The 22940-nt window shown below is 36.6% G+C and overlaps 1 protein-coding gene across 2 annotated transcripts in view; it reads right to left on the bottom strand.

Annotated features, from left to right (window-relative positions):
* The window catches only part of LOC111155893 (leucine rich pentatricopeptide repeat containing), a 109534-nt gene that overhangs the window by 54451 nt on the left and 32143 nt on the right, over positions 1-22940 (bottom strand). For both annotated transcript variants that reach the window (XM_022516349.1, XM_022516350.1), the window contains exons 14-22: positions 20325-20391; positions 6828-6855; positions 5048-5105; positions 3851-3957; positions 3549-3626; positions 3160-3204; positions 2697-2810; positions 1552-1682; positions 753-838 (exon numbers count right to left, since the gene is read on the bottom strand). In XM_022516349.1, the coding sequence (XP_022372057.1) occupies positions 753-838; positions 1552-1682; positions 2697-2810; positions 3160-3204; positions 3549-3626; positions 3851-3957; positions 5048-5105; positions 6828-6855; positions 20325-20391 (714 nt within the window). The remainder of the gene's footprint in view (positions 1-752; positions 839-1551; positions 1683-2696; positions 2811-3159; positions 3205-3548; positions 3627-3850; positions 3958-5047; positions 5106-6827; positions 6856-20324; positions 20392-22940) is intronic.

Genomic DNA, 22940 nt, shown 5'->3' with positions numbered 1-22940 from the left:
AAAAAAAAAAAAAAAAAAAAAAAAAAAAAAAAAAAAAAAAAATCCAACATTCAAATCAAGTATTTTCTCCATACATTTTTTCACTGTAAAAAATTTTTTAAAACATTCTCTAGAAATAAAAGGGAAGAAAGGAAGGCTAAAATAGGAATAAAACCCAATGAGAAATAAAAGAAACAAGTAAGAGTAAGAAGATATGATCAAGTGTAAGTAATTAGGCTTAGCATTATCTCAACAATGAGCGAATTAGAGAGTGCATATCAGCTATACAATCAATGAGGTTTTCTCTGCAACCTTCTAAATAAAAACTTACTAAAGTATGTATTTTTGATAATGTTATTAAAAGTTAAGACAAAGACTACAGCAAAATTCATATTCTTAAAGGTTATGTTTATAGGTTTTATGTTCAGCCTTCAGACGTTCTTAAGCAAAAACAAAGCCATTAGTGCAGGCATATCAGCAAATTGTGCCATAAGTCATGATCTTCAAACTCAATCCAAACAGCAATGCTAATAAAAACTAGCTGTAGAAATGCAAAAAGCACTGAGCTGTGCAAATGTAAATGACAAGCTTGCCAATCCATTAAAACTAATGGCCTACACTGTCCATGCAGCTCTGGATGGATTCACATGCAAATTTGTATGCAAAGTGTTCAAGCACTTTGCAGGACATGATATACCATTAATATCAATTCGCATGTTACTCCAGTGGCAAGATACTTGCATCACACATTTCCTTTATGTGCAGAGGCTTACCTTGGAGCTTGCCATGTTTTCCCAATACTTTTACAAGGCCTACGTACTTGCCGATGTCAAGGACAGCAGATGAATCTAAACGGTCACTAAAAATTAAAGGAACATTTATATTGTGTTAAAAGTTGACTGTGAAAAGAACTGCAATAGCCATTTTATCCTTTTCAAAAATGCATCAGTTGTTCTGAATTGTTATGAACATAGGCCTCTACATTTCAGTGAAGGTGTATTTTTGAAGCCATATTCAAATGTACATACCATTATATTCAAAGCGACAAAAGAAGTAAAAATCTACCACTACACGTATATTGCATCACCCCATCTGCAAATGATAAAAATGAAGGAATTCTTTTGCTTCACAGCACTTTAGGTGATTCTAACTTTGTCATAAACGTTGAAATACTCCAAAGGACGTATTTTTAATTAGTAACTCTATAATGATGGGAAACTAAAGATACCTGAGAAATGGACAGAATGTTGTTCACACTATAGAGAAAGGGAAATGGTGAGCCTTATAAAATAGTTACCATCACCCCTTGTGTGATCTGCAGTTATATAGTCAATGAGGAAAAAACCTTGGCTTTAAGGGACAAGATGTCTTATCATACTTAAACAAAGACTCCTTGCTGAAAACAAGTCATAATTAATCAAAGGGAGGCATATTATGAAATTCTAAAAACACAGACAAAAAAGAATTTTTAAAAATTACATTCTGTAAGAGTAATATTCAATTTACATGATCCATCAAGGACTGTCTATCAGCATAAATGCTGATGATCCGCTTCAGTGCCAGGGTACTCACAATTCTTGTTTCAGGTTCAATGCATCTTCTGCATTATCATGTCGACAGCACAAATTTATTAAAGCGGCATAGCCACCAACAACCATGTCAGATTCATATTTTGCTTTCAATTCAAGAGCTTTTTGCATGTTCTAAGATAAAGGACAGAAGTAAAAAAGAAGTAAGAAATGACACAAAAGTAAAAATGAACAACCTCTAGGTTTAGCATTCAGAGTACAGAAAAGTTAATAGCGCTTTAAAAACAAATGGATCTATGTTATTAACTTCATCTTCCTCCTTTGTATTTTTATTCACCTTACAAAAAGCAGGCAAAATACGTCTGTAGGGTTTAAAAGATTTGTTACATGTAATGCAAAAGAAGTTACTGTGCCAAATTTGATATTTTAGCTTTGTAGGTATTATAAAAAAGACGTCCAAATTAAATATGTACCAAGCCAGCCCCTACTCACAGTCCAATGCCATACACAGAAATATGTATCATGGCAAAGTTCCTCAGAGTTTAGTTTAATATCCTAGCAAAATGAAAGAATCTTTTAGAATTCAACAGTACTATGTTATAATCTTAAAGTCAGTTATGTTTTTTTCCCCTAAAAACACAGGCATACGACCAAATCATATTGAACCAGAAACTGAAAAAGTCTAGTGAAATACCACAAATTGCAGGCACACACTAAAATGAACACAAAGTACAGCTGGACGCCTGCTGAAAAAAGGCAAGAGACCCTTTATCTCAGAAAGAGCTTTTTTCCAGCAGGAAAATGGAATTTCAATCCCTGCATTAACAACCCAGTAATATTTGACTTGCAAATGACTACTGCATGTATCAGTTGCTTGACAATCTAGATATAAGAGACCGGAGCCATGGCTTGAAAGGACATTTGGCATGTATGATAAACCTATCACGGCTGTTACTATCATTCACTTTGCAGATTATCGTAAACAAACTACAGCAACCCGAAAACATGCCATTCAAGGTGTAGCTGAAATTAGTTAACCTTTCATTTAATTGCATTCTTCACACACATGCCATATAATAATCAATTGTGAAAATCATAAATATTGTATTTGGCTTTGCTTACTTTTATCTATGAAGAATTTTTTTTTTTACCTTAATAGCACATTTGAAATATTTAAACAAATGTTACCTCTTCTGAACAAAGCGTTAGTATGAGTTGCTTTAGGACATCTCCTATAGGTTGATTTTCAGCTTTTAGTTTTTCAAGTGTAGACTCCAAAACAGATGATGGCAGCTGCGCAGTCTACAGGAACAGAAAGAAAAGGAAAGAAATTTACTACAAAAAGAAAATGCACCCCTTGTCACTGTTCCCTTTAAGCTGACCTTTCCTAGGTGTCATAAATGCTATCAAGGACATTAATCTGGGGATCTGTGGATGAACTCCAGGGATTTTTGAAGCTCCTGGGATACATACACAAATTTCTTAGATACTGCTGATTTGTCTGAGATAGGGAACAGAATAGCTGTTACCAACTTCTTAGATGTACCCTGATGACAAAAATGTTAGGAACCACTGGTTTTATAAGGACACAACCTAGAATTCTCTTTAAATGTGGTTATAGCATGCAGAATCTACTCAAAAACCTACTTACTTTTCGAGAGTCTATCTTCTCTCTTTCAACCAATGTATTAACATCCTAAAATTGAGATTTAAATTAGAATTAGAAAATACACGGAAATATATATTAGCAAATGTCAAAAGCAAATTTCAAAACTTTCAGCTCATATTACTATTTTTCCATCTTCTCAAAATCTTCCAGAAATTCTATTCATACTTCATTAACCACGGTAATAAGTACTTAAAACATATCCTTCAATATATAAACAGTATTTATGAACCATCAATGAAAAGCTAGCATTTAATGGTTGTCATTTAAGTAAACTGTTTTTGGCCCAAAAGCATCATAGTTAAATACAATTTTAACATGCTTTTATATACAAATTAAGCATTTTTAAAAGTTGATTACTATTTCACACACACCTTTATCAATTCAGGAACATGATAGCTATCCAGTAGATTACGAATGCCTCTGTAGATATTTTCAGGAATTTTTACATTCTGTGCAAAGGGAAAGGAGGAAAAACAAAAAAACAAAAACAGGCTGAGTTTTAGACAACCAAACTGAAATTTGTCTAACAGAAATTATCCCAGACATAATTTAAGTCTCCAACTCATGTATGTCATTGAGAAGTGGTCTGGTTGTACTTAAAAGCAGCAATTTCAAATCTAATAGATACATGTCAGACAGGACAGGCATTATATAGCAAAAAATGAAATGGTACCATCTCCTTCAGCTGATGGAAGTATTGTCTCAAACGCTCCTCCTTGGCCTGTACCTCTGAGTCACTCATGCTGTCAATCAAGTTATAAAGAAAATAGCCAACAGCTTCTATGGAAAAAAACAAGAGAAAGCATTCCACTAAAATTACTGAGACTGTCATGTTATCAAGATTAATTTATAAGAAATCATTTTGGTGTGAGATGTCACCCTGATGAGAGGCTCTGAAATGGCAACACTGATCACTGAGGCATAGAGATTATGTGGTCTGGGAGCACATATCTAACTGGTGAGTGAAAGGAATATTAATTATTTTCAGACCGAGTGACAGCTTTTCAGTACTGAATCTTACTTCAATCTATTTTTTTCCACCACTCTGTGACAGAAGTGGTCCTGCCCAAGGCCTTACCCCTTTCCTGTCCAAATCACGAGTAGGAAGAATAAATAAATGCCTTGTATACATTCCTGCACTAATTTTTTTGTGGGCAATACTTAGGGAACACATAAAATTAGAAACGACTGTCAAATGTTGAGTATAGAAAGTTAAATAATTTTAATAAGCAGATACAGTAATCCTGTGGAGAGCTGCCTATTAGCCAATGAAAAACCAAGATTAACAAAGATGTTTTGTAACAACAGTAATTTTCCTATGCGTTCAAGCATAAAATGTATAGGGCCATGTGTTAATACCTAGGATAGAAAATCTGAACTTTCAAGAAGGGTGCCTTCTTAAAGAAATCCATGTATTATTCTAGACTTCATTATATGGAAAACAAAAATCATTAAATGTCAAAATAATGTATTTTGGATAATAAATTATATTTAAGTGGGAAAAACCTAAAGATCTCTTTTACTATTTTATACATTTAAAATTAACTATACCTCCAAAACATTAAAATAACAAGCACTAAGAATGACTGGTCTTTAAGCCTATTTTCACATGTGCTGAAAAGAAGCATTTCATCAGTGTCTAACCAGAAAAAAGCCTCCAACCCTGTCTTTAAAAACAATTTACAGTGATAAAACCGAACACCTAAGAAATCTCAAAATGTTGTGGTTATCAATATAAAGATTTATAACCAAATGTTTTCAAATTTCACTTTCAAAAAGAAAATGTTTACTGCTGTAATCCTTCTAGCCCATCATTACACAGAAGAATGGATTTGTGGATAAGTTACAATCATCGAAATTGAAACGCTACCCGTTGGTCCTGGAGGCTCCTGGCAATAACGTCCATCCTTATACAACAGTTCTGTTATCTGGTAAGACAGAAAATGCACGCATTGCAGCAAGAGAAGCAAACAAGAACAAATACAATCTGAAATTGAATTCTTGAAATAATAAAGCCTCTCCCCAGTAAGGTATTATTCTATATCACAGTAATTCAGCAATACCCCCACCTGCCAAGGAAATTGTTTCGTTTTTAAACAATAGGTTTGTCTTTAAAAACAAAAAACAAACCCACGTTGAAGGAAAACTCAATGTTTCATGAAATGTCCCTAAGAAATCCTCTAAATGGATTTGTTTATAGATTGTTTTAAATAAACTGTTATAAACGGGAAATAGCTTTTAGGAATTATCAACCAGTATTATTTCTCATTGTGTTGTTTTGGTCTTCCTGAAACTGGACCAGTTTCCTCCTTTCAAATGAAATATTACAGAAATAATAAAGTAAAACTGGTTGGATCACTAAATAGCTTAATTTTTTTTTAGGTTTTTTTTTCCCCCAATGACATTTTCCCAGTTATTTTAATGGCATTAAAATCAAAGGGGTGAAAAGCTCTCATGTGCTTGTTCTCACAGATTCCTATCAGTTGAATGCACAAATACTAAGACATACATAACACATATTCTTCAACATTAATTCTGCTGGCAAAAATTTAACTAAAGGAATCCAAATATGTATTTTGTGATGAAAATGATTACAAAACCTACAGTACTGGCCTGTAATTTTTGAACACAATATCTGACATCCTTGGTCTGAAGACAGTAATAATGGAAACATATGGCTCTTTTCCAAAGTCACATGAGTTAGAATACACATACTTTATGTGTATTCCACGACTGAACTTGCTCTTAAAATAGTGCCTAGCACATATTTAAAGTGTTAACAACTCAAAATGCAATTACTTCTACTACTATTAATTTGCTAATACAGAAAATTAAGCAAAATTGACCATATCCGACTTCACTCCACCATGAAAATCATGCTGGACAATTCAAAGGATAGTTAAGGTAGAAAGTACTCAAAAACAAAGCAAAATGAAAAAAATTCTCATTTACAAACTGTTTTTTAACCAACAGAGATATGTTTAGAAAGCGGAAAATACATTATACCAGAAGTTATAACCATACAATAGATCTAAGATAGCTACATTTAATACCAAATTTTGAACAAAAACACATTTTATGAATAAACCAATAAAAAAATATTTTTAGTAAAAAAAACCCCACTTCTAAATACACATTTCCCAATCATAAATAATAACTGTGTAGTTTGACTGGCAGTGTAATACTTAAAACAGAATTCAGTGAAATTTAGATCTTAAAAAATATTTAAATTGGGAATTCCAGTTAATAATGTACATTTATTTTATTTAGCTACAACTATTTCTTGCAATTTAGCATAAGGGTAATTGTACTTCCTGCATAAAGACAGTTAATGTCTTAAAAAAATAGCAGTTTAAAATTGATCTATATTTCATCTCTATATAGACAAATATGTATGTGTATATATTTTTTAAATTAGTTATTAGATCTATAAATCAAATTTCAGTGCAATAATGTTAACAGCTTATGAAGAAGGATCACTTCAATAATAAATTTCACGCTCTAGGAAGACAGTTTTAAAACTACCAATTTCAAGATCTAAAGTCATTAATTTAAAATAGCACATCACAAATGTATGAGAGTATTACAACTTTGGCTCTCAATAGCTTTTTATACATCACCTTAGGAACTGCCCAATTAGGAGTACTTACCTTGCTCCAAAGATTTATATCCATAGACCTGCAGAGGGCAGCAAAGGATTAAAAATAAATACAGAGGTTTTAAAAACCATTTTAAGTTAAAACACACTAGCAATGATTATTTGCAATGCATACAGATCCAACTCATAAAATAAGTAAGTAAATGTTCCCAAAGTTAAGCTGAATTTTCAGGACAAGGTAATTTGGAAAGGCTGATTCTTACTTTGAACCATCAAAATTAAAGATTAGTATGGACAGGAATCAGTCAGACCCCTATCTTTGGGTCCAAGTTTGACAGCAGGATATGTACATACTCTAAAAGCATCTGCTCAGAGACTGCTTATTATTTCTAATGGTAAAGATAGAACCCATAAAATGGAAAAATTGAACATCTTCACTAGGTGATCAGAATTAACATCACTAATGAGACACTGATGAGCATTGTTTTTTTTTTTTTTAGATTTAACTCCCTGAGGACAGAACATCTATCACTGCTATGGTATTCCAGGTAGTAATGGACTTAATCAAGGGGAACCATCGTAAGGAACATTCTATAAACTAACTGGCCTACATTCCCCCAAAATGTTAATGTCATAAAAGACAAAAGCTGAAAAAGTGTTCCATACTAGAGAAAATTAAAGCTAAAAGACAACTAACATCCTTCCCTAAAGTAGATTTCAGAAAGGAGGGGAGGAAAGACAAAAAAAGAAAAAAATTTTTGGTAAAGTGAAAACAAAAAGCTATAGAAGGCAAAAATATTCCATCAATGCTAAATTTCCTGAATTTGTTAACTGTGCTGTGGTTGTGTAAGAATATCCTTGTTCTGTAGTGGAGCCTCTGGCTGGCTCAGTAGAGCATGGAACTGTTCTAAGTTCAATTCCCAGATTTGGGGTACAGATTACTTAAAAATAAAACCTTAAAAAGAAAAAAAAAACAGAATATCCTTGTTCTGTAGAATTGCATATTGCCATATTTAAAGATAAAGGTTCATTATACATGCAGCCTAAGCCCAGAGAGTTAAAAAAAAAATTATTATGTGCATGTATATATATGGAATGATAGATGGGTAGATTCATTAATAGTGATGTGCCAAAATGCTAAAAGTTAGTAAATGGGGTCTTTTAGAGTTCTCTGTGCCACTCTTGTAATTTTCTGTAAATCTCAAAATTATTTCAAAGAAAGCATAAAGAATGGCTCACCCAAACTGTTCCTATTTAAATGAAAAGCCATTTATAAAACAGGATAACCAGTGAACTCTGGTCTTATACTACTCCCAACCTTAGTAAATTTAATGTAAGTTCTGTATATTTATTTATTTAACATCTACTTATTTTGATTTGAGAGAGAGTGAGCTTGTGTGGATGGGGCGGGGAGGGGGGGCGATACAGAGGGAGATGGAGAGAGAAACTGAAGACGACTCCACGCAGAGCACAGAGCCTGACAAAGGGCTAGGTCTCAGGTCTCTGACATCATGATGTAAAGCCGAAACCAAGAGTCAGACGTTTAACCAACTGTGACATCCAGGTACCCCATATAAGCTCTTTATATTTAATTCAAATATGTCACCTACTTTAAAAAGACTATGTGTTTTGGGGTGACTGGGTGGCTCAGTCGTTAAGTGTCTGCCTTCAGCTCAGGTCATGGTCCCAGGGTCCTGGGATAGAGCCCCGCATCGGGCTCCCTGCCTAGGAGGGAAGCTTAATTCTCCATCTCCCAACTCCCTCTGCTTGTGTTGACTCTCTTGCTGTGTTTCTGTCAAATAAATAAACTCTTAAAAAAAAAAAAAAAAAAGGCTACGTGTTTTAATGGTAATTTTATAATGTAAATGTAATATAATTGATTAAAACTTATAGAATAGGGGCGCCTGGGTGGCTCAGTGGGTTAAGCCTCTGCCTTTGGCTCGGGTCATGGTCTCAGGGTCCTGGGATCGAGCCCCGCATCGGGCTCTCTGCTCAGCAGGGAGCCTGCTTCCCTCTCTCTTGCCTACTTGTGATCTGTCAAATAAATAAATAAAATCTTAAGAAAAAAAAAACTTATAGAATATATTACATATATTTATTTACATTATAAAATGTCCACAAAATCTATAAGCCTTTTTAAACCTGTACCCTTACAGGCCTTTTTAGGCCTTATAGGCCTTTTAAAACTTGAGGTTGGGCAGCTTTGAGTGGACCGAATTTTGGTACAGTGAGTTAACAAGGCACTTATTTTTATTTTAAATGGGGGTGCTTGGCTGGGTGAGTGGGCAGAGCACACAACTCTTAATCTTGGTGTGGTAAGTTTGAGCCCCATGTTGGGAGTAGAGATTACTTAAAAAATTTTTTTTTCAGAATGAACTACCAACACATACAACAACCTGGCTGGATTTCAGGGTCATTATGCTAAGTAAAAAAAGGCAGTCTCAAAACATGACATACTTTATGAGTCGAATTATAAATATCTTTGCAAAATAACAAAATCATATAAATGGAAAATTAATTAGTGGTTGCCACAGCTTACAGGAGTGGAGAAGTAGGAAGACTATAGGGGGCCACAAGGGGGGTATGTGTAGTGATAGAACAGTTCTTTATCCTCACTGAGGTAGTATTACAAAGCTATACATGTAATAAAAGTCAGAACTACATATACATACACCTTGTGCCAATGTAAAATTCCTGGTTCTGATAACGTACTATAGTTAAGTAATATGTAACCAGTGAAGGAAAACAGGACACAGAGGGTCTATGTGCTCTCCACCCATTTTTGAAACTTCCTGTGATTTTTTTTTAAGAGCACTGTTTTTTTTTTTTTTAAAGATTTTATTTATTTATTTGACAGACAGAGATCACAAGTAGTCACAGAGGCAGGCAGAGAGAGAGAGGGGGAAGCAGGCTCCCTGCCGAGCAGAGAGCCCGATGCGGGGCTCGATCCCAGGACACTGGGATCATGACCTGAGCCGAAGGCAGAGGCTTTAAACCCACTGAGCCACCCAGGCGCCCCAAACTTCCTGTGATTTTATAATTATTTCAAAATAAAAAATTCAAACATGTTCCATGCCCCTGTGGAATCCTCTTCCTTATGATGAAATCATCCCTCCCACTGAGGCACATTAAGAAAAAGTTTTGAAAAAGAAAATGGATTCTTATCTATAGGTGGGGAAAAAATGTTTATGAAACCCTATGCTTGGTATAATGTTTATTTTGATTTGAGAAAAATTTTTTGAGAAATCAGTTAACAGAAGAAATGATAAACTGACCTAAAAAAAAAATTACAGCTCAGGGCTTTGACAGAAAACAATCTCTCAATTATTACAAGCTTTCATCCCACCCATCTACTGATTACAGAGCAGACTCCTCTGACTACTTGACATTTTTATATGTAAAAATAAAAGAAAAAAACTTTTTTTTTTTTAATTTTGCCAAATAGTAAGTGAAAAGTGAGAACTCAAGATATGAGGATAAAATGCTGTGCAGTGAACAGTAAGATACAGTAAAGGTCTATACTGAGGGGCGCCTGGGTGGCTCAGTGGATTGGGTCGCTGCCTTCGGCTCAGGTCATGATCCCAGGGTCCTGGGATCGAGCCCCGCATCGGGCTCTCTGCTCTGTGGAGAGCCTGCTTCCTCCTCTCTCTCTGCCTGCCTCTCGCTGACTTGTGATCTCTGTCAAATAAATAAATAAAATAAATCTTAAAAAAAAAAAAAAAAAGTCTATATTGATAAAAAATAAGACATCTTTTTTGACCAGGCTAGGAGCAGCTTTAATTCCAAGGAATTTTTTTTTTTAAGATTTTATTTATTTGACAGAGAGAGATCACAGTATGCAGAGAAGCAGGCAGAGAGAGGGGGGGAGGCAGGATCCCTGCTGAGCAGAACCCACAATGCGGGGCTCAATGCCAGGACTTTGGGATCATGACCTGAGCTGAAGGCATAGGCTTAACTGACTGAGCCACTTAGGCACCCCAATTCCAAGGAATCCTTTTTTTTTTTTAAAGATTTTATTTATTTACTTGACAGAGAGAGAAAGAGAGACAGATCACAAGTAGGCAGAGAGGCAGGCAGAGAGAGAGAGGAGGAAGCAGGCTCCCCGCCAAGCAGAGAGCCCGATGCGGGGCTCGATCCCAGGACCCTGAGATCCTGACCTGAGCCGAAGGCAGAGGCTTTAACCCACTGAGCCACCCAGGCGCCCCCCAATTCCAAGGAATCTTAATCTATAGGTGCCTACCACATCTAAGAGGGAGGAGAAGTGAAATCAGAGTTTGCAAGCAAGAGGCCAATACCCCGAAGTTCACAGTATTAAGTGGCAAGACATACTGGTTTGTTAGCTTGTGGTATCATTAGGAAGGTGATCTTAGGGGCACCTGGGTGGCTCAGTGGGTTAAGCCTCTGCTTTCGGCTCAGGTCATAATCTCAGGGTTCTGGGATCGAGCCCCGCATCGGGCTCTCTGCTCAGCGGGGAGCCTGCTTCCTCTTCTCTGCCTACTTGTGATCTCTATCTGTCAAATAAATAAATAAAATCTTTAAAAAAAAAAAAGGGAAGGTGATCTTAATTACTGTTAATTCTATGTGATATTATAGTGGTTATAGTGTTATATTTAAAATAAGTTCTGGGGGCACCTGGGTGGCTTAGTCGGTTAAGCATCCAACTCCTGATTTCAGTCCAGATCATGATCTTAGGGTTGCTGAGACTGAGTTCCCTGTCTGCCTGAGATTTTCCCTCCTTCTCCTTCTGCCCTTCCTCCCACCCCCTCTAAAAAAAAAATTAATAATAAAAAATAAAATAGGGGCGCCTGGGTGGCTCAGTGGGTTACACCTCTGCCTTTGGCTCAGGTCATAATCTCAGGGTCCTGGGATTGAGCCCCAGATCGGGATCTCTGCTTAGCGGGGAGCCTGCTTCCTCCTCTCTCTCTGCCTACCTCTCTGCCTACTTGTGATCTCTCTGTCAAATAAATAAATAAAATTTTTTTAAAAATACACACACACATATTATAAAAAAATAAAATAAAATAAAATAAAAATAAGGGGCACCTGGGTGGCTCAGTTGGTTGAGCATTCAGCTCTTGGTTTTGGCTCAAGTCATGATCTCAGGGTTGTGAGATGGAGCCCTGAGCTCAGTGGGGAGTTTCTTGAATATTCTCTCCTTCTACCCTTCCTCCAATTCACGTGCATGCCCTCTCTCAAATAAATCTTTAAAAAATAATAAAATAGGGGTGCCTGGGTGGCTCAGTGGGTTAAGCCTCTGCCTTCGGCTCAGGTCATGATCCCAGGGTCCTGGGATCGAGCCCCGCATCAGGCTCTCTGCTCGGCAGGGAGCCTGCTTCCCTTCCTCTCTCTGCCTGTCTCTCTGCCTACTTGTGTTCTCTGTCAAATAAATAAAATCTTAAAAAAATAATAATAATAATAATAAAATAAAATAAGTTCTGAGTTGAATTACTAAGTATTTATTGGTAGAATGACAAGAGATCTATAATTTAAACAGTCTATCCAGGGGTAGAAGAAGGGGCTGGGGAAGGGAAAAAAATGAAACAGGATGGCCAAAATCTTAACTACTGAAGCTGGCTGATGGATCCTTTCCAGAGTTCTGCTTTTCGAATGTTTGAAAACTCCCATAGTAAAACACAAAGACATACCATCTCTGGTCTAAATGCTGCACCTCTACTCCAACTCTCAACATTAATCAGCTGGGCTTACTTTTTAAGAAAAGCTACATAATCCTATCTCTCATCAAACAACCTCTAAAAAATAAAAAAATACTAAGATTGTAAATTGTTCTCAAACCTGGCATTAAGTACCCAGGGAAGGCATGGAGATAAAACGTCATAGCTGTTTATGTATCTAAAACAGCTGACAATGACTAAAAGCCCTACCTTTGAATGTGAAACTTCAGGACAGATGGCACAGGTTCCAAAAAAAAAAAAAAAAAAAAAAAAAAACAGAATCTTTTAAAACTAAGCTTTTGTATGAACAGTCAACACTTCACTGCACATTTACTCCTTAATCCAATGCAACCTAACTTCTGGCCCCAAACCTCCACTCAAAGTACTTTTGTTAAAATTACCACTAATCTCAACTCAAAATTCAACTCAAAATTCACTTTTTGGTCCCCTCTAAGTTTTGAGAATTGTGTTGCTGATCATTCTCTGCCAATCTCCCACTGATGCTACTCAATCCCTTTCAGAAATTCTCCTTCCTTCCTGATCCTTAAGTAATCCTCCGTACTAAGTTCTGAGTGCCTTACATTCTTTTATTTTTAAGACAATCCTGCATATAGATATTTAAATTCCTTGTTTCATAGAAGAGGAAACAGACTTAGAAAGGCTAAGGAGGGACGCCTGGCTGGCTCAGTCAGTACAGCACATGACTCCTGAGCTCAGGGTTGTGAGTTCGAGCCCCACGATGAGCATAAAGATTACTTAATAACTTAATAAAAAGAGAACAAATAGGATAAGTAAAGTATCTTCACCTGAAATTCCACAGGCACCTCAAAAGACCTCATAACTGATGATTAGCCACCCCTTACCTGCATCCTTTTCTCCCCTCTTTGAATATCCATTGTCAGTCTTGTGTTCATTACACAAATCTTTCAATGGCTCAAAGTCCAAACCTCACGACTTGGAATGAGATCATTCATGAAGGGCCCCAGGCTACCATTCTGGTTTTATTTCTTGCCATTATTTCATAGTTTCTTGGGCTATCATTACATCAATCTACCTTCAGGTCCCCGGATGCACTGTTCTGTCAGCCTCAATGCCTTTGCCTAAAATACCCTTCCTTCACGTTGGACAAATTCTTACTCATCCCTTGATACTCAGCCACAGCCCTTCCGTGCACACCTTGCCCTGACCCATTCCTCCCTTAATCTTGGCAGTACCTTCACCTCCACACACACATAATTATCAAGATGCCTCTGCAGTTCCTTTCTTATTTTCTGGTCTCCAACTATAACAACTTGGTGAAAAGAAGTTTCCCATTCATCCTTGACTCCCCTATTATTTTGTGGTCCCAACCCTAGGCACACACAAATAAGAGTTAATATTTCTGGGCACTCAAATTGTAATTCATTAGGTACTCCCCCTCTTCCTATGAGAATATCATGAGTGGGAGCCTCACTGGCTGATTGAAAAGAGGACTGTACCATCTGGTATTTAACTTGGTGAATTCTATAGGGCTAATATCAGAAATCTTATTTGTGCTTTCTTTTTTTAAACCTATGAAAAGCAGCACCACTTCAATGGCATAAAGCCCCACTTGCCAAATTCAGACTACTGCATCGGGTCAGAGAATCCCTCCTTCAATCACAGGACTCTTCTGTGGCAAAAAAGACTTAAATGCCTGCCTGTCAATTCTGAAGCATTTATCCTTTTCTTATGTTATATCCCCAGCCAAGTTTTGAACTAGTTTCAGTGACATTTTGTCTCTCAGAAGTGACTCAGTATTTCTTGTGGTGGAGTTCTCAAAAATACACAGTATGTATACTGCCCTCTTTCTTATTTGAACTTTGCTTAGCTAGCACTATTGTTAGAAGGAAAGTCTTACTCATACTTAATATCATCCTACCTTGGATCTGACATAAGAATTTACAAATTTTATCAGTCAGATCTAAAAATGCCCTTTAATGTATTCTTAAAAATAGCCTAATGTTTTTAAAAAGTTTAGAACTGGGATGCCTGGTGGCTCAGTTAAGCGTCTCCTTTGGCTCACATCATGATCCCAGGGTCCTGGGATCCAGTCCAAGTTGGGCTCCCCACTCAGCGGGAAGCCTCCTTCTCCCTCTGCCTCTGCCTGCTGCTCCCCATGCTTGTGCCTCTCTGTCAAACAAATAAATAAAAATCTTTAAATAAATAAATAAGTTCAGAAGCAAAAATTCTCTAGTAATCTTCAATAATCTCACCCTAACGAAGCAGTATTGAATTTAAATAGTATTCTACAGATGACTTTGTCTACATATGATAACAATTTATAAATTGGAAAACTTCAGGAAGGCATATACTTGATTGGTAATTAATGACCATGTCTTGAGCTTATCAACTTACAGAAATACTAGCTCACCACTCAAACAGTACTCTCAAAAGACATGAAGAAAAATAGTATTAGTATTTCAAAAATATTGTGGGAGAGCATAAAGTTAATCTGGGCCAACAGGTTACAGAACACATGCTGGGAACTACTGACTCACAGATCCTGGACCTGCCACTTAGGAGGAGGTTTACTACGCCAAAATCGCATGCCAATATTGAATGCATATCCAAGGTTCCCTTAGAATTAGCTAAAGTGACTGATATTTCATTCAATGCTCTATAACTTCTTACATTTTGGATGATTATAAACAATTACTTTGGCAAGGAGTAACTAAGTGAATCTCTTCTGTGTTAATCCTTACAGGAGCTGTAGTTAATTTGGATTCTAGTGGGAATGCCAATCAGCACTCAGTTTTCTTCCACTCATTCAGCCAATTCTAAAGTTGCTAGAGTACAATGGGACTCTGGAGAAGCACACAATAGGTGACTGCATAACTGTATTAAATGTCCTGCAAGGGGACGCCTGGGTGGCTCAGTTGGTTAAGCAGCTGCCTTCGGCTCAGGTCATGATCCCAGCGTCCTGGGATCGAGTCCCACATTGGGCTCCTTGCTCATCAGGGAGCCTGCTTCTCCCTCTGCCTCTGCCTGCCATTCTGTCTGCCGGTGCTTGCTCTCTCTCCCTCTCTCTCTCTCTCTGACAAATAAATAAATAAAATCTTAAAAAAAATAAAATAAAAAAAAATAAATGTCCTGCAAGGGCATTTTTTAAAAAAGATTTACTTACTTGAGCGAGAGAGAGAAACAGCGCACGTGCACGAATGCAGTGGGGAGGGGCAGAGGGAGAGGAGAGAGAAAAACTCAAGCAGGCTGCGCTCAGCAGAGCCTGACATGGGGCTTGTTCTCATGACCCTGAGATCCCCACCCAAAAGTTAGACTATTAATTGATTGTGCCACCCAGGTGCCCCACCTTGCAAAAGGATTCTAAAATATACATATTATTTGATTCAACATCAAATAAAAGAACAGAAGGCTACATTTTAACGCTAAGATACTGGATTACAACAACACTGATTATGTTCTTAATTTTTAATAGTTTATGAGGTGGGAGAGAATAAATCACCTCTAGTCACAAATGTTTCAAAATATGCACATATTCCTATGAATAATGTCAAATTACCACAGCATGAAACTTTTCTATATCTACAGTAAGAAAAACTCACCAACATAATATAGTTTTAGAACCTACAGATTTAAAATACTTTCCCAGAAGGGACTAGTTACAACCTGACACAGAGCAGAATACCAGAGAGGAGAGACCCTTAAAGAGAGTTCTGGAGACCTGCAGCTGTCTTTACTGCAGTACTTAGAATCACGTGGGAGTGACGGAAACCTAGGGAACTACCTGAGACCTTTCCAGAGACTGAAGAAAACAAAACCCACACAGGCATGGGAATAGCTCACATTCCCAATGATCTCAAAAATACATGATGAGGTAGGTATGCCTGGTTGGCTCGGTCAGTGGAGCATGTGACTCTTGATCTCAGGGTTGTGGGTTCAAGCCCCACACTGGGTGCAGAGAGTTCTTAAAAAAAAAAAAAAACCTTTAAAAACAAAAAAACCCATGGGCTAGTAGACAGAATACTCAGAAGGACACTGCCTCAGTAGTGGGGCTGAATTAATTTAGTGGGAATAATCCTGGACTTAAGGCTGCTCTAATCCTGTGTAACAAAGCAAAAAAAGCAACCACTAAGAAAAGAGTTCCAAGAAACTTCACTCAAGATATCAGAACAAAGTTCAAAAATATTTAAAGGAATAAAAAGAAGAAAAATCTACCTTCAGCAGAATAAATTCCATATCAGGCATCCAATCAGAAATTACCAAGAAGCAAAAATATATGATGTACAATGAGAGAAAAAAAAATTAACCAAATAAATAGTCCCAGAAATGACACAAATGATAGAATTAATAGACAAAGACATCAAAACATCTATCAATAACATTTCCATACAGTCAAGAATGAACACAAAAGCATAATAAGCATGTTAAGGAGATATGGAAAATGTATTTTAAAAAATCCAAACTGAATTTTCAGAAATGAGAAATATATCTGGGATTAAAATACATTCTAAATGTACTTCTGCCTCCAACAAGCCTCTACAATGCACAAATTAGTCTACTTTACTCAAAATAAAGGCCACATTCCACTCTGTTGTTTACCGTATTTCAGCCTGATCCCCAACAGCATCTCCAAACTCCACAATATATACTTGCTGAATTAAAGGCAATGCCTAAACACACAGGAATTCTGTAAAAAGGCCTCTGTAATTAGTTCAACAGTACCAATCATGTGCCAGGTATTAATCTAAGCACTGAAGATCGTGCAATAAACCAAACAAACACAGAGCTTATGTTCTAATCATCCAAACAGCTGCTACAAAATCTGTTACAAAATAGTAACAACAACAAAAAAAAAACCAAAATAGTAACAAAAGATACGAATGCTTTTATTTAAACCATTTATTTTCCCAAATTACCATAATTTAGGATGCCTAATTTCCCAGCCCACAATAAATCAAAAACAGCAAATTATTTAAGTGTGTGTAGGTTACTTACAGCAAATATACTGAAACTTGTAACAGTGACAGCAAAAACTCTTACAAGCAATGATGATGACATAAAATTAAAAAGCAAAAACAGAGAATGCAGCAAGCAGATGCATTTACTGGAGGGACAAGCAACTCTGCATACTTTAATCATTAAGGCACTTATGAGCTCAATGAATGACCCAGGTATGTATCAGAATACACAACTTGATCTTTTCCCATCACACGGGATCAACTTTATAGTCTGTAAGTACCTTGTTTAAGAAGTCTAGGAGACAAACCATAAGAGACTCTTTTTTTTTTTTAAGATTTTATTTTATTTTTTTTTTTTTTTTTTTTTTTTTTTTGACAGACAGAGATCACAAGCAGGCAGAGAGGCAGGCAGAGAGAGAGGAGGAAGCAGGCTCCCTGCTGAGCAGAGAGCCCGATGTGGGGCTCGATCCCAGGACTCTGAGATCATGACCTGAGCTGAAGGCAGCGGCTTAACCCACTGAGCCACCCAGGCGCCCCACCATAAGAGACTCTTAATCACAGAAAACAAACTGAGGGTTGCTGGAGGGTGGGGGAGGTGGGACGAGAGAGGTGCAGGGGTGGAGGGATGGGGTAACTGGGTGATCGACACCAGGGAGGGTATGTGTTATACTGAGCCGTGGGTATTATATAAGATTGATGACTCAAAGACTTGAACCCCTGAAATAAATAACACATTATATGTTAATTAAAAAAAAAAAGGGCTAGGGCGCCTGGGTGGCTCAGTTGGTTGAGCGCCTGCCTTCGGCTCAGGTCGTGATCCCAGGGTCCTGGGATCGAGTCCCACATCGGGCTCCCTGCATGGTAAGGAGCCTGCTTCTCCCTCTCCCACTCCCCCTGCTCATATTCCCTCTCTCACTGTATCTCTCTCTGTCAAATAAATAAATAAAATCTTAAAAAAGAAAAAAAGGCTAGGACATGTGAAATATGACAACTGCCATTCAAACGGACTAAAAAAGTGTAACATAACATTAATCGAGTTAAAGAAGGAAATACACATGATCTGTAAGTTTATATTAAAACCTTTCAAGACATTTGTCAAGGACAAATGACAATGTTACTATGCTTCACTTCATAATACATTATAGGAGCTTAATTATTTTTACAGTTTCTTTCTTAAAAATCCAGCTCTACTAGCATTTTTATCCAGCTGATTATGTATTCTGCATTTCCAAACTTTAGTTTTAAAGGCACAGTCCTTGGTTTGCTTGTTTGTTAACCTAACACAAAACTATCCCTGAAAAGAGCAGAACTGAACTGGCTAAAGAAAGGGAAGTAACAAGGAATCCCACTAACCTGTTCTACCTCTCCTTGCCTGCCATGGAGTACCTGGAGATGTCTATAGAAAAACCCTTGCTCCCACCAACAAACAGGCTAAAACTTACTGAGCTTTTTAGTATCAGAAGTCATTAACATTAATACAAAAAGAATGACAAAATTAGAAACTCGTTCTTTTGTAACTACCAGTGTAAACAACCAATTCAACAAGGCTACCAATGGCTGCTAAAACCGCTGAATCAAAGGTTCTAAGAAACAGGACAGACCCACTGTCACAAAGTATCATCCCATCGACTTCTTACTAATCACAAAGGGAATGAGGTTCCTTTGCAAGAGATATATGTATGGCCACCAGCATAACCAAGTGATCATACTTAGCTGATGGCACCACCATTATATCTCCTGCTGCAGTAGGAGATGCCATCACCTATCAAATATTCTTGCTAAAAATATTCAACCTGAATCTGATACTGGAAAAAAATGAGATGAATACAAATCTACAGAGAAAGTAACCTGGAATCTTCAAAAAAGTCAAGGTCATAAAAACCAGAAAAAGGTAGGGGAATTGTTCTAGATTAATAAAGAGACAGCAACCACATGCAATGCATGTATTTACTGAATCCTCAATCAGAAAGTAAAACAGCCATAAAAGAGGTTTTTGGAAAACAATCTAAACATTAACTATGTATATTAGACGATATTAGAATATTATTTTAGGAGTGACACTGGTATTATGATTATACAGATGATGACCTTATTCTTACGATAGAGAAGCTGAAAGATCCAGTACCCTGATGTCGACAGCTCCAAGTGGTTCAGTAAGAAAGAAAAAAGTCTATATACATATGTGCTTGTGTGTATATATATTAGAAAAAGTGTTTAGAGAAAGCAAATATGACAAAATATAAAAAATGGTGAACCTACATAAAGGGTATGTAGGGTTTTTCTTTAATATTCTTTCAACTCATAATGTCTGAATATTTTCAAAACAACAAAATTGAGGGGTGCCCGGGTGGCTTAGTCTGTTAAGCATCTGCCTGCAGCTCAGGTCATGATCCCAGAGTCCTGGGATGGAGCCCCGCATCAGGCTCCCTGCTCAGTGGAGAGCCTGCTTCTCCCTCTGCCCCCTCCCCATCTCTGTTCATGCACGCACATGCACATGCTTGCTCTCTCTCGCTCTTCCTCTATCGCAAAGAAATAAATAATCTTTAAAAAAAAAAAATTAACAAAATTGAGAGGGAAAAAGGTCACTAACAACCCCTGAGCACAAAGAGGAAGACAGCAGTATTACACTGACTAAAGTTACCTTGAAATTAAATACTCAAAACAATCAAACACACATACAACTTTGTAACTCCAACCCTCCATTTTCAAACAGTGCTTTCTTCTTTGAAACACAAATTTTACCAAATTTGTGGGTATTTTTGGAAAGATGATATAAAAGACTGCCTACATTCAAGTCAACTCGTTGGTAGGAAGAATAACACAGATATGATTATTTTAGCAACTGGAATATTGGAAAATAAGAATATCTAAATCTTTCCTTATAGAGGTCACAAAAACAGGAGAAATCAGGCAAAGAATATAATAAGGTAAGCATCTTACCTCCTAAAGCCTAGACTTAGACTGCCTCTCAAAGAAGCGAATGACAAAGGCTGTGTATTTGATTCCACTGCAAAAGAAAGTGATCATAATTAAAACCCAGACCAAAATCCCCCAAATTATTACTTCTTTGGAAACACATAACCTTTTAATTTTCATTTTGGAAATTTTACTTTTAAAATGGAAATGTTCTTATACAAAATTAATTAGATAATAGTTATATATATCTGCAATATAAGCTACCCTTTAAAAACATTTTTACTTCATTTTCATGAATATATACAACTACTGAATTTATAAATATTCTTTGGTATAAAGAGTAATAACTAATCATCTACCAGCACACTGAGAGTCAGTCTGGTACACATACCAAACTGTATGTTATTAGACAATGTGGCACTGTGAAGGAAGAGACTGTAACTACCCTACAGGACTTTGGTCCTTTAAAGGAGAAAAGTTCTTTTCCCAAAGCAGCATGGGTTCTACTGAACCATTCACACTTTGTCATTCCACTGTCCACTGTGATCAATGACTTCATTCATGCAGGAGTGACAACCCGGAGTCATAACAAAATAAGTCTTTACCTCTGTTGTGTAACTGATTTATAGTCACCTTTCACTTTTCTAAGTATCTGTTTGCTGTACTATTCATTTTGTCATTTAACAATCTCTATATTGTATGTTTCAAAGCTGACACTGTAAGCCTGATTTGCCTTACCACATAGGCCTGATTCACGTAACCCTTACCATAACAAGCAAGAGCGAAAATCAAAGTGGGCATCTCCTGATTTTATTTTTCCCTGTCATTGTATTAAAAATGATGCCATGTTAAAGTAACCAATTTAATCTCTTCACATGTCATATGACTACTAAACAATCCAAGATGGATAGAATTAGAGAGGAGGTCATAGTACACATAAAATTCTGAAAACAGAATACAGTTTAGAAAAGATTAAGATATCTGGGTAACTTAAAACAATAACAACAACAACAAAAAAAAAAAACAGCTCAAGGAAAAAGTCACAGAGGATTTTAAGAGTATTTGTTCATCTCTCCTAAATATGAATAAAAATTTAACTCACACACACAAGAACTGTTTTAGATCAAGTGTTATATCCCTGAGCACAAGTTTCTCAGTGGTTTTATGCAGCACTTGAAAATCTAAAAATCATTTTTTTAATGTTCAGCATTCACTCACTCAAGGAATTTTAAAGTAGACATGACTATGTGTCCTTCAGCAACCTCTACTCTGCTTAATCAAATTAATTTTCCATGCCTACAAACCCAAGTGGGAAAATATTTCCTATTACCGCACAAACTGGATCAAGATAAGCCAGTACTGTTTTCTACTACCTGCCATTCCTGGTGAGGCAGTAACCAAAAGTGCCTACCTAGGAGCTGCCTCACAGTGAATACCAACAATTATAGAACTGTTCTTCAAAGACCTATAACTCAAAGCAGGAGGGGAGGGCACTGACATGAGTAGTCTGAAGTACTCCTTAGAGTTCCTGGAATTTTTCTTTCTCAAATTTAATACATAATCTCTTAAAAAGTTATTTTTATACTATTCAAATTGGGATTTTACAGAATACTGTCAAATTTTTATTCATTAAAAAGGTGACCAGAAACATCTCAGCAAGATGAAGGCTGCTGACAAAAATCATCTAGTTTCCTTAGCAACAAACAAGGCTGAAAAATCGAGGCTGACAACGAAGTGCAAAGGATGGTATGATAAAGGGAAAAGGCAGCTCTCATGTATGCACCTTGTGTACCCGGATTCCTCTGCTAATGCTTCTGTTTTCATCCTGTCAGTAAGGCAAATCTATATATTATTCTGAGTGGAAGGCAAAATCAATATCCTCAGATAGGAGCTGGCATTAAAACCCAACCTTTAACTCAAATAACTGTAACCTCTAACAGTCACCATTTTTCGGACTGAACACTTCGCCCTTCCAATATTAAGATGAACCATTTTAAATACCAATAATAGGGTTTTTACAATGCTTTCTCCTATACAATTTGAGTACACATTAATCTGAGCTTAACTGCTAACATTTTAGAAGTTTGGAAACTGATGTTTGTGTGTTTTGTTTTTAAATGACATCTTTTTCACAAGATTAGAAAAACGGTCAAATAATGTTATAGATGTATTCAAAAATGAAGACTTTAAGAAATGTCTTATTTAGTAAACTGTAGTAGGGTGGAACAATAAGGTTAAAATTAGAAGACTTTGGTTCTCACTCAATCACTAACCTTGACCAAATCATTTAACCTCTCTCTGCCCGTCTTCATCTTATCAATGTAGGTAATTTCATTGACACGTGATGAGTACTATAATGCACCACAGCATTTGCAAGTGTTTAGTAAATATCTGCTATGTTTTGGTTAATGAGAACTAGGATATGGGCTTCATTTAACAATGGCTATAATAGGAATTAGTTTAGAAAACACTTTCAGAAACAATAGCTCAAATGTTTTTTTTTTTCCACAAGGACTCCCACAAGGTAGATAAGTAACTATTCCCATTTCATGAAACTGAAACAAAAAGACCCATTCCAGGTCCCATAATCAGCGGCTAAATTGACTTTTAGTTAAGTCTTTTTAACTTTAAAATTATCTC

Source organism: Enhydra lutris, unplaced genomic scaffold (assembly GCF_002288905.1).
Source record: "Enhydra lutris kenyoni isolate GAN:26980312 unplaced genomic scaffold, ASM228890v2 scaffoldscaffold44, whole genome shotgun sequence".
In the NCBI taxonomy this organism is placed as follows: domain Eukaryota; kingdom Metazoa; phylum Chordata; class Mammalia; order Carnivora; family Mustelidae; genus Enhydra; species Enhydra lutris.
The sequence above is the reverse complement of the archived record's forward strand: the minus strand, read 5'-3'. Positions and strand labels throughout refer to the sequence as shown.